Source organism: Salmo trutta, chromosome 9 (assembly GCF_901001165.1).
Source record: "Salmo trutta chromosome 9, fSalTru1.1, whole genome shotgun sequence".
NCBI classification, from domain to species: domain Eukaryota; kingdom Metazoa; phylum Chordata; class Actinopteri; order Salmoniformes; family Salmonidae; genus Salmo; species Salmo trutta.
The window spans coordinates 28,451,360-28,464,180 of record NC_042965.1 but is presented as its reverse complement, the minus strand read 5'-3'; the positions used below and the strand labels follow the sequence as shown (position 1 = coordinate 28,464,180).

At 45.2% G+C, this 12,821-nt stretch overlaps 1 protein-coding gene across 2 annotated transcripts in view; it reads right to left on the bottom strand.

Annotated features, from left to right (window-relative positions):
* kat6a (K(lysine) acetyltransferase 6A) overlaps nt 1–12,821 on the bottom strand; it is a 39,673-nt gene that overhangs the window by 14,576 nt on the left and 12,276 nt on the right. For both annotated transcript variants that reach the window (XM_029763339.1, XM_029763340.1), the window contains exon 3: nt 4–112. In XM_029763339.1, coding sequence (XP_029619199.1) covers nt 4–112 — 109 coding nt within the window. The remainder of the gene's footprint in view (nt 1–3; nt 113–12,821) is intronic.

The window sequence follows — 12,821 nt, the reverse complement described above, 5'->3', positions numbered from 1 at the left end:
CACCACTGTTGCCACAGTCTGCACAGGAGATTAGCTCCTCTGGCTTCTTGTCTCGATTCGACTCCGTAGTGCCCAGGCAGAAGCTGCAGATAGGGATGGGCTCTGCCACAGGCTGAGAGATGGAGAGAGAAAGAGGGAGGGGGGGCAGAGAGAGAGACACACACAAACAGAGGGAGAGTCACTTATTAACAGCTCCATTGTACCAGACAGAGGGGTAAAACACATTCAGATCACTGTCAATGAGCCTGCTGTGAGAAGGTTTGAACCAGCCATAGAGACAGCAGTTAAAGTTCAATCAGACAGGAAATGAACACAGTTAATTTGTCAGTGAGATTAAGTGAATGACAGAGGCAGCAGACTCTTCCCTGGTGAGGTTGTTGTGATCTAACAGATGACCATTAAAGGCTATGATGATGATGATGATGAAAGCCTGCCTATACTACAGAAGATCAAGGCCCATATTATTCAGAAAGTGTCTCAGAGTAAGAGTGAGGATCTAGGATGAGTTTTGCCTTTTTGATCATAATGAACGGACACGGGGGACATGATCTTAGATCGGCAGTCCAACTCCAACATATGGGCCCAGAGGTCTTGGTTCTGCTCCTAACTGACTGCTTGATCAGACCTGATCTGATACTAGAGCATGTCGCATGACCTGAATGAACCGTCCCTCCCTTGACTCAGCTTGAATGGCTGCACAACATTCCCATTTCATTTCCAGAGCAGCGCTGTGTAGTGTGAGTAGGAACGGGATACCTGTTAGTATCGTGGCAAGGAAACAAAACAACAAGCGGATTCAACTTCTTTAGTAGAACAGCCCTAATGTTGGAAACAACATTATGTTGTAATCAAGAGTCACATTTATTTATTTTCCAAGCTATAGCACACAATATTTTATATACAGCAGGTTTTTAAAATGACGAAACAGTTACATCTGCTTCGTGACTTCATTTTTGCCTTGGAAAAAATATAGTGATCCTGGTATCGTCCCAGCCTTGAGTCTGAGGTCACTAAAGGCCATGTTCTGTTTTGATGCTTATACTGTAGCACACCATCTGACATGTGCTTCTGGGACGCCATAAATCATTCAGCATGAGAAGAGGAGAGCCACCCAGGACCCTTTCTCTGAGACACAGACACACACACACACACACACACACACACACACACTCATATCAGACACAGGGCAGCTACACACAATTGTCTTCCCTGCACATAGAAACAGGAGGAGGGATGGGATGGTTCTCCTTCAATGTCCCTGGAGCCTTGGAGCCCAGGGGAGTAGTCAGTGGTGGAGGGAGGCTGATGACTAAAGCCCAGGGGGCTGGGAGGTAGGAAGCCTGGACTGGGGTCAGGCTATAGAGCTGGCGCAAAGGGCTGGATGCTGGGGGGGGGGGGGGGGGGGGATTCTTTCTCCAAAACCGAGTAGAAGACGGCCTCAAGATCGCACCTTCTTGAGGACAAAGTAACGAGGCTGATGCACATCTTAAGCCGCTCCAAGGAGTTGGAGAGTTTTGACTTCCCAACAGCAGCGGCTCACTTTGAGCAGCTCAAGGTCCCCCGCAAACTCAAGTACATTTACATTTAAGTCATTTAGCAGACGCTCTTATCCAGAGCGACTTACAAGTTGGTGCATTCACCTTAAGATATCCAGTGGAACAACCACTTTACAATAGTGCATCTAAATCTTTCGGGGGGGGGGGGGGGGGGGGGGGGGGGGGGTAGAAGAATTACATTATCCTATCCCAGGTATTCCTTAAAGAGGTGGGGTTTCAGGTGTCTCCGGAAGGTGGTGATTGACTCCGCTGTCCTGGCGTCGTGAGGGAGCTTGTTCCACCATTGGGGTGCCAGAGCAGCGAACAGTTTTGACTGGGCTGAGCGGGAGCTGTGCTTCCTCAGAGGTAGGGAGGCGAGCAGGCCAGAGGTGGATGAACGCAGTGCCCTTGTTTGGGTGTAGGGCCTGATCAGAGCCTGAAGGTACGGAGGTGCCGTTCCCCTCACAGCTCCGTAGGCAAGCACCATGGACTTGTAGCGGATGCGAGCTTCAACTGGAAGCCAGTGGAGAGAGCGGAGGAGCGGGGTGACGTGAGAGAACTTGGGAAGGTTGAACACCAGATGGGCTGCGGCGTTCTGGATGAGTTGTAGGGGTTTAATGGCACAGGCAGGGAGCCCAGCCAACAGCGAGTTGCAGTAATCCAGACGGGAGATGACAAGTGCCTGGACTAGGACCTGCGCCGCTTCCTGTGTGAGGCAGGGTCGTACTCTGCGAATGTTGTAGAGGCATATTATTGTGTTGGTCAGGCCCGGTCCTTGAAGTTCCACTGCCGCCCTAAGCAAGATATCAAGCCCGTGTCATGTATAGATAGTATAAAGATTTGGATTGGACAGACTCGAGTAGAGTAATAATGTGGATCATGCGCAATTGGTGCATTTCAGTTGAGCTTATTTAGTAGCACTTGGAAACAACACATCGTTGAAAACTATTCACGTCGGAGAGTTACAATGCTGCAATCACTAGGCAGCCAACTGCCTATAGTAGGAAACAGAGTTATCAATAGCCATGTATATCACATGACCAGAGTCATGACCCCACGATAGTTCAAATTACAATAAACAGAACATTTATTAACATCATCCAGTAGAACTGAAAAAAGTGCTTTCACAGGCCTACTTTCACAGGCCTCGTTTCACAGGCCTCGTTTCACAGGCCTCGTTTCACAGGACCGTTGGAAAAATAAGCTTTCTCTCAATGAACCAGCCTTAACGAATAGTTTATTTACATATTGAATTTGATTGTCCAACATCAGTTTTCTAATTTCTTCATTTTGTGGCCGCCTAGAGCAGCCTCTTCCCACTGCTGTGGTGCTGAATCGCAGCGGGAATGGGAAGTGGGACGGCCCGGCTCTGGTGTTCCTAGACAGCCACGTTTTGTTATTAGGCCTAATTAAAATGTTCATGCCTAGGCTAAATTAAATTAGACAGGCCTCAATTGTATTTGAAAACATTGGTGTTTTGTTCATACATTTTATAGGTCAGGTCGTTTTCTATACAAAATGTATATTTTGAAGTTGTGTTTTATTACTGTGTAGGCAACTTGTTCTGGGCTAAATGTTTCTTTCTGATTTTAAATTATATTAATGTATGATTTATAGGAGGAATGAAGACTTCAATAAAACCTGTCATGTTGGTATAAGAACATCGTTCTACTTTATTTTATTACAACTTTCTATTCTTTTAAGATGAATTACAATAATGGAAATGTCATTGTGAGCACCGTGGCTGGACGCCCTAATACATATGGATGTCCGGTACATTTCTCAAATGTCGCCAAATGTTCCTGACGGAAACCCTGCTGGGTAGGATAAGGCTGGGGGCTGGGGCAGGTGCAAAGACATTCCTGGCTGACTGCACATAGCTCCACGCAGGGATGGAAAAGCAGGTCCAACCAGGGCAGAGGAGGAGAAGAGACAGTCCGAAGAGCTTGATTTATTGGGTTCATTTCCCTCTGACTCAGGCTCCCGCTTGCATGCAGGGACACCTCACATTGAGAACAGAGAGAGAAGAGCGAGGAGAGAGAAAAAAAATGTAGAAAAGAGAAAGGAGGGAAAATAAGGCAGCAGTCCTTTGTGCAGTCTCCCAGAGACCAACACCTCAATCATTCCTGCCAGTTAACCCCATCCCTCCCAGTGGAGGTTGCCCTGTGTGTGCTCACTCACTCGCTTGCTCTCTCCACGCTCGAGCAGCTAGCGCATGCAGAGCACAGACATCGGCTTTCATACATACACATTACAGTGTGGGGTTTCATTGGTGATATGACTCAATTACTGACACTAAAGAAGAAATAAATCGTTTTCCAAGACAATATGTGTGGGACAAATGGTATACATCTCCCTGACATTCCTCACGGAGGCATGCTTTCTTTTTTAAAAGCCCCCAAAAAATGCTATTATCACATACACCAGATAGGTACAGTGAAATGTGTTGTTTTACAGGGTTGCTTTTATAGTAGTACAGCACCCCTGGAGCAAATTAGGGTGAAGTGCCCTGCTCTAGGGAACATACACCGATTTTTCACCTTGTCGGCTCGGGTATTTCGACCCAACGATCTTTCGCTTACTGGCCCATTGCTCTAACTGCTAGGTTACCTACAGCCCTAACCTTCTGTAAGGTTAGCAATACATTTCCCTCAAGAGATAGTCTTGTACTTTATTAGCCATAAACTTACAGACTGGACCTGTATGCTACTATGTACACACTAAATAAGAGATGATTTCTGCAGGAAACGTTAGTCACAACACAGACACGCTTATAACTCATCTCACCATGTCAACACAACAGCAGAGTAATCTCTACATGCTTGAACAACTACAGACAGAGACTTGATAAGCATCCTTCAGGTTAGAGTGAGTATAAAGGGTAGAAGTAACCCTACCCCTACTCTGTCCTGACATCTAGCCCTCTGTCTTACTAAGGCCGACACTTGAGCAAAAACAGAGCCTAGTTAATAAGGATTTATAGTATAGGCCTAGATTTTCCACGTTAGATGTCCCATTACGAAAGATACACTGGCTCATGCTATGGTAGCAGATGTCCGTAGTGTACAACAGTGGATCTCAACTGGTTTTGCCTCAGGACTCAAATTGAACCAGGTTGTCTCAGTCGCAATCCAATATTCACATTGGGATATCATAAGGTGAATGCACCAATTTGTAAGTCGCTCTGGATAAGAGCGTCTGCTAAATTACGTAAATGTAAATGTGATTTTTTTGGTTGGCAAAATGCAATCTGGAAAACAGATTTTTTACTGTTTAATGCTATATTGATAGTAAATGTACCAATTATATAACAAGGGAACAATAGTCCCACCTTTTTCACTGTCAATAATTTCACTTTACCTATATTCTTGATGCAGAAGGTTAAGCTCGCTGGTTTGAGACCACAAAATCAACCAAATCCTCTAAATAGCTCTGCTAATAACTCTACATTGAAGATACTGTGATTGAAGAAAAATTGCTTAACTCCATTAAATATTTTTTTTCAATTATGAATTATCATTGCTACACACTTTCGACCTGGTTTTAGTCGTTTATAAGATAGATCGCGACCCATTCAAAATCTTCTGCGATCTAAATGTGGGTCTCGACCCACCAGTTGAGAATCGGTGGTGTATAATACCCTAGCTGAGAGATGCACTGTGAGAGTGGCCTGGTTTCTCCTTGTCCATTTGCATTGGGTGTAATAGAGAAGGGACAAGTGAAAGGGAGAGGACAAAGGAGGAGATAATGAGAGAGAGAACAATGAAGAGAGGACGAAAGGATAAGGATGTAGGGAGGGAGGGAGGAAATAGGATGAGAGAAAGAGAGAGAGGGAGAGAGAAAAGATGCCCTGTTGTCCTTGTCTCATCTCAAGTCAAGGTTCTCATTAACATGTGAAACCTATTTCACCATCCAACCACCAGGCAGCGCTGAGCTGCCCCTCCTCCCGTCCCCAATACAGACCTAGCCCCCTCACCACAACCTCATTGATCACTGTTACAGGCCAGTTGCTCCGTAGCACACACTCGGCCACTCGCACACTCTCGTCACGAGGAACACACACATGAAACACACAACCTCCAGGCCATAGCAGGAATATGGAGTGGGAGTGGATGACTTAACATAGCTAGCTATACATCTTCCGATGGCTCAAATGGTTGAGTGGAGAATGGTGTTAGGAACACCCAAGAAGTGGGTTTGACTCCTGCATGGGCCAAAGGACTACATATCCTGAATCACTGTATTACTGGCTGAAAGTCCATTTGGATAACAGCATTAACTAAATGACCTTATTATACGCGTTGGGATTTTGGTTGAAATAGACGTGCTTCCTGCCGGTCTAGCTGTTAGAAGCAGTGAAGCACCATACAGTAGGGAGGTTAACGAGGTAAATGGCTAAATCAGTAATCACTGTATCAAAAAGGTATGAGTTGGCCGTGTGTGTGCCAGCTAAAGACTTCCCAGATGGAGAACACATTGGCCCTCTTTGCTGGGTTCTAGTTCTACATAGCCCTGCAGTCATTCTACGCCAACAAGCATTCTCATCACTCTCTCCTGCCGTAGCCACTTTAACCCCAGTCAGGCTGATAATGGCACTCCACCAGACTACTGCCCAGATGCTGTCTGTGTGTGTGTGTGTGTGTGTGTGTGACTCATACCCCTCCGGTGTCACTAGGGCAAGTGGGAACACCTGGCCAGTGAAATATGAGCTCTGTTAGATTTCATTAGTGACAACACTAACAACCTGCTCATAATACATCCCTATTTAAAGGCCAAGCATAGGCTAAATACATCCATAACCTGAGAGAAGTATAGGTCAATGGACATGGCCTTTGAGCACAGAGTAGAAGCAAATTCAAATGATGTCTCCTATCTAAGGACTCCAGGTAATGCATTGGGTTAAATGTAAACAATACCTGTCTCCAATGCAAATCAACCTGCACTTTCCCCAGACTCCACACTTCGCCATAATATGGTTTAGTCTACTAACAAATAAATCAGCCCTGTATTGTCCATCAATACTTTCCTAAACCATACTTGATCCATTGGTTTAGCAGACTGCTAACAAACATCTGCTCTCTCTATTGCAAACCTGATACTCAACGGGCTTCAAAGATATTGTCATCATGGCTCTGGGATATGGCCCTCTTTCTGGACCCCAGTGGTGTCCACTGTCCACTACTGAGACAAATGTCTCACTTCTCAGTCCAGACACCTCTCTGACCTGGCCAGCGCCTCTCTACACACAGAGACACGGCAGACACACACAGAGACACCGCAGCGGTGGGGGAGACCGCACTGACGATGCAGCGGTGGGGGAGACCGCGCTGACGATGCAGCGGTGGGGGAGACTGCGCTGACGATGCAGCGGTGGGGGAGACTGCGCTGACGATGCAGCGGTGGGGGAGACTGCGCTGACGATGCAGCGGTGGGGGAGACTGCGCTGACGATGCAGCGGTGGGGGAGACTGCGCTGACGATGCAGCGGTGGGGGAGACTGCGCTGACGATGCAGCGGTGGGGGAGACCGCGCTGACGATGCAGCGGTGGGGGAGACCGCACTGACGATGCATCGGTGGGGGAGACCGCACTGACGATGCAGCGGTGGGGGAGACCGCACTGACGATGCAGCGGTGGGGGAGACCGTACTGACCCAAGGCACATAATCCTTGTTTACTGGTATGTTGTGTTTATGTCCTGTGTTGCACTAAGCCTTTACTTAGCAGATAAAAGCACTAGAGGGTTGTAATGTTAGCTAAAAGGGGGAGCTAATATCCATGTGAGACGTTTCAGTAATTAGCCTACACAGGGCGAGCGGTACATGCGTATGCCATTACGGTTTGAAAGTGACTGAGATAAAAACACAATCAGGCTCCAATTAGGCCTACAACTCATTCATAGGCAGACAACCAACCTGCTAGCACACTGAACAGAACAAATCAGGTCAGCGAGAACCCTACACGGTCACCCCAATCCAATCAGTTGCTTATATTTTCACACGTCCCTCCCCTGACACAGCAACATCAGTGAGGAGAACTCTGCTTCACCCGGGTCCAGCTGCTGTGAAAAGGGCAAGCACAGGGCCACAATCGCTCTTCGCCTCACCTCCCTCCCCAACGACATAACAATTCCCATCCTGTCCCCGTCCCATAGCCTCCTAATGGCCCACTAGGCTCATAACTACAGCTGGCTCTGGGTGGCTCATCTCAGGAAAAGCAATGAGGTTTGCTATCTATACATCTGTGACCCTTGACTGACTCCACACCCCCCTTGCCTCCCCCAATATGGCCCGGTAGTGACCCCCTATTAGGGGGAGAGAGTGGGTCTGCAATAATGTTTGAATGGAGCTGTGTGACACAGTCATTCGGTGTTGAGTACACAAATCTTCCCTGCCATGGGGTCAAAGCCGGTGCTTATCCATTTGTTTTGCTTTTTTCCCCTCCCCTTCCATCTCTCCCCTCACCCACCGCTCCCTTTCTAAATTACAACCACTAGCAATCATGAAGGCAATATGGCACTGATGAGCCTTCGCCTGAGTGAGAGGGAGAGCGAGAAGAGGGAGAGCGAGAAGAGGGACGCGTGAGCGTCACAGCCCACCAGACACACACACAAACACACAGTGGGATAAGCTAGAGGACATGAGGCTGACAGAGGCTCTATGGCAGAGACATGGTGAGCCAGCTCCTTTAATACTGCAAATAGCAGCATAAGAGGAACAGAGCTGTCTGGTCTGGAGGTTGCCTGAATGCCAAAGAGAAACATTCAAATCACTCTCAGCCAGCAAGGAAGCTGCTTTAGTATTAGTACATCCAGAGTTCACCATGCAACGGCTCCAAACAACAAATGAGCACCACTACGAATGAGCCTGTTTACTCAACTAAGTCAAAGAGGGATCACTGTCTTAAAAGGATAATCCACCCCAAACCACTAATTCCAATGATTAACAGTGTTAAATAATACTAATTAGGGCTGGGAATTGCCAGGGACCTCACGATACGATATTATCACAATACTTAGACATTTACATTTTAGTCATTTAGCAGACGCTCTTATCCAGAGCGACTTACATTAGTGAATGCATACATTTCATACATTTTTTTTCTGTGCTGGCCCCCCATGGGAATCGAACCCACAACCCTGGCGTTGCAAACACCATGCTCTACCAACTGAGCTACAGGGAACTGTATTGGCACTTAGGTGCCGATAGAATACGTATTGCGATTCTCACCATTCTATATGTATTGCGCTTCCGATACTGTGATTTTATTGAGATTCGATGTTCCAAACATATTGCTCACCATATGTTTGTTGCAGAAGGCCAGAAATGCCATGAGAAAATTAGTTTTGATCAGTCATGGAAATAAAAGTGCTGGGCCGAGTTAAAGTTGGCTGTCAGAAGTATTACAATGTAAATGTACTTTTAATCCATCTGTCTGCATATTTCAAGACATGGCATATGAGGGTGCAGTGAGACACTTTTCTTGTTAACACAATGGAAAGTTTAAATGCTTTATTATCTAAATGTTGAAAGTGCGTGGGCAACGGAGAGAAACAAAATGGTGCAGTTTGAGGCCAGGTGGCGCAGAGTGATGCAGGCACTTGAGATGGGGGTGTGAGCATGTGGGTCTGGGCAGGTGTGATGTAGCTGATGTTTGTGTGATGTCTTTTGTACAGTGCATTCAGAAAGTATTCAGACCCATTCCCTTTTTCCACATTTTGCTAATTTACAGCCTTATTCTAAAGTTTTTTTTTTTTTTTTTTTTACATCAATCTACACACAATACCCCATGATGACAAAGCAAAAACAGATTTAGACATTTTTGCAAATTTATGAAAAAAACCGCCCCAGAAATAACTTATTTACATAAGTATTCAGACCTTTTGCTATGAGACTCTAAATTGAGGTCAGGTGCATCCTGTTTCCATTGTTCATCCCTGAGATGTTTCTACAACTTGATTGGATTCCACCGGTGGTAAACTCAATTGATTGGACATGATTTGGAAAGGCACACCTGTCTTTATAAGGTCCCACAGTTGACCGTGCATGTCAGAGCAAAAACCAATGCCATGAAGTCAAAGGAATTGTCCGTAGAGCTCAGAGACAGGATTGTGTCGAGGCACAGATCTGGGGACCGGTACCATTGAAGGTCTCCAAGAACACAGTGGCCTCCATCATTCTTAAAAACTGAAAAAGTTAGGAACCACCAAGACTCTTGATAGAGCTGGCCGTCCGGCCAAACTGAGCAATTGGGGGAGAAGGGCCTTAGTCAGGGAGATGACCAAGAACACGATGGTCACTGACAGAGCTCCATAGTTCCTCTGTGGAGAAGGGAGAACCTTCTAGAAGGACAACCATCTTTGCAGCACTCCACCAATCAGGCCTTTATGGTAGAGTGGCCAGACGGTAGCCACTCCTCAGTAAAAGGCTCATGACAGCCTGCTTGGAGTTTGCCAAAAAGGCACCTAAAGGACTGACCATGAGAAACAAGATTCTCTGGTCTGATGAAACCAAGATTGAACTCTTTGGCCTGAATGCCAAGTGTCACATCTGGAGGAAACCTGGCACCATCCCTACAGTGAAGCATGGTGGTGGCAGCATCATGCTGTGGAGATGTTTTTCAGCGGCAGGGACTGGGAGACTAGTCAAGATCGAAGGAAAGATGAACGGAGCAGAGATATCCTTGATGAACGAAGTACAGAGAGATGCTTGATAAAAACCTGCTCCAAAGCACTCAGGACCTCAGACTGAGCGAAGGTTCACCTTCCAACAGGACAACGACCCTAAGCACACAGCCAAGACAATACAGGAGTGGCTTCGGGACAAGTCTCTGAATGTCCTTCAAAGTACTGAGTAAAGGGTGTGAATACTTATCACATTTACATACTTAAAAAAATGTGCAAAGATAAAAAAGAAAAAACTTTTAGTTTTATCATTATGGGGTATTGTGTGTAGATTGATGAGGGGAAAACATGTAAATCCATTTTAGAATAAGGCTGTAATTTAACAAAATGTGGAAAAAGTCAAGGGGTCTGGATAATTTCTGAATGCACCGTGTATGTGTATGTTTTGTATTGTTAATTTTATTTTATAATCTTACAAAAAAAGGAAATGAAAGTGCTGAAAACAAATTGGCTCCTTATTTAACCTGGAGAACAAGCTATGAAGGAAAAATACTGGTGTTTTGGTGCAAGTACAGCCAACTAGTGCAATAATGTTGAATATTGTCAAAATGATACGATAGAGAGCATAAAAAATAATATCCTGATATGTAACTGTATCGACCCCCCCATCTCTAACACTACTACGTGAAAACTATATTTTTGGAGAACAAATGTTTCATTTTGTCATTAGAACAAGATTGGTAGGAACATGTTGGTTGAAGCTCAAGCGGACTACAAAACCCATAATGCAAAGGTTGCTACCAACTAGCGTAGCTACACACAATAATACAAGTCAATATCAGCATGTGAAGTACAGTAGCTAGCTACCTGTGAAATCTCCTAAACAAACTGCACTATCAATTTAAGAGTCTCACCAAGTTCAGCTTGCAGTTCCTCTCTGCCTAGAGTACGTTGCTATGGCAACAATGGCCAGTTCCCACGTTTCCCACAGACACACAAGCCGCATTGCAAGATGGTACTTGAAAGAGAAACTGAGTTGAATCATTTGGTACACCGTATAGAATGAGCACATCTAAGCTAAATCTCTACTCTACTATTTCCGATTTATACGAAATTGTTTGACCACAGAGGTAGCAAGACTGTACTTCAAATCGATGACACTCCCCCACTTAACATACTGCTTGACTAGTTGGGCCCAAGCTTGCTGTACAACATTAAAACCTATTCAGTCTGTCTACAAACAGGCTCTCAAAGTGCTCGATAGGAAGCCCAATAGCTATCATCACTGTTACATCCTCAGAAAGCATGAGCTCCTGAGATGGAAAAATCTTGTGCAATACACCGACGCATGTCTTGTATTCAAGATCCTAAATGGCCTGGCTCCCCCTCCACTCAGTATTTTTGTTAAACAGAAAACCCAAACATATAGCAGCAGATCCACAAGGTCTGCCATGAGAGGTGACTGTATAGTTCCCTTAAGGAAAAGCACCTTTAGTAAATCCGCTTTCTCTGTGAGAGCGTCCCATGTCTGGAATACACTGCCATCAGACTCACATAACTGCACCACATATCACACTTTCACAAAATGCATGAAGACATGGATAAAGGTCAATCAGATTTGTGAACATAATCACTAGCTGTGTATTGCCGCTTTCCATGTTGGCTGGTGTCTGTAGCTTGTGAGGTGTGGAAACACTTTGTTGTTTTTATGGATTTTGTCTTGCTGCTTTTTGTTCTATGTTGCTCTGTCTGTATGCTACATCTTCCTTGTCCTATGTTGCTCTGTCTGTATACTGTCTTGCTTGTCCTATGTTACTCTGTCTGTATGCTACATCTTGCTTGTCCTATGTTGCTCTGTCTGTATACTGTCTTGCTTGTCCTATGTTACTCTGTCTGTATACTATGTCTTACTTGTCCTATGTTACTCTGTCTGTATGCTACGTCTTGCTTGTCCTATGTTACTCTGTCTGTATGCTACGTCTTGCTTGTCCTATGTTACTCTGTCTGTATACTATGTCTTGCTTGTCCTATGTTACTCTGTCTGTATACTATGTCTTGCTTGTCCTATGTTACTCTGTCTGTATACTATGTCTTGCTTGTCCTATGTTACTCTGTCTGTATACTATGTCTTGCTTGTCCTATGTTACTCTGTCTGTATACTATGTCTTGCTTGTCCTATGTTACTCTGCGTGTGCTCACTGTTCAATGATTGTCTGTATTGTAATTGTTTTAATAACCTGCCCAGGGACTGCGGTTGAAAATTAGCCGGCTGGCTAAAACCGGCACTTTTACTGAAACCTTGATTAATGTGCACTGTCCCTGTAAAAATAAAAAAATCAACTAAACTACTTAGTCATGAGGATATAAACGGACGTGTTTTAGACAGTATGTCCATACCATCTATTGGCTGATTTGGCAATCTGGAAGTAGGTAATTGTTTAAAAAGCATTATTAAATGTTATCCCTTATCTACAGTGACAAGAACCAAGTACAGTAGCTATGATGCGTTCCTACTCGATTTCCGGATTTCACAGACGGACCACATAGAAGTTAAATCACGGGGAAAGTTTTTATTTACCCACTGAACACAGGCGTGACAAGTTATTTCTGGTGGATTATCCCTATAAGTGGAGGCCATCTGGGCCAGAGGGTCAGTCGTGAGTAGC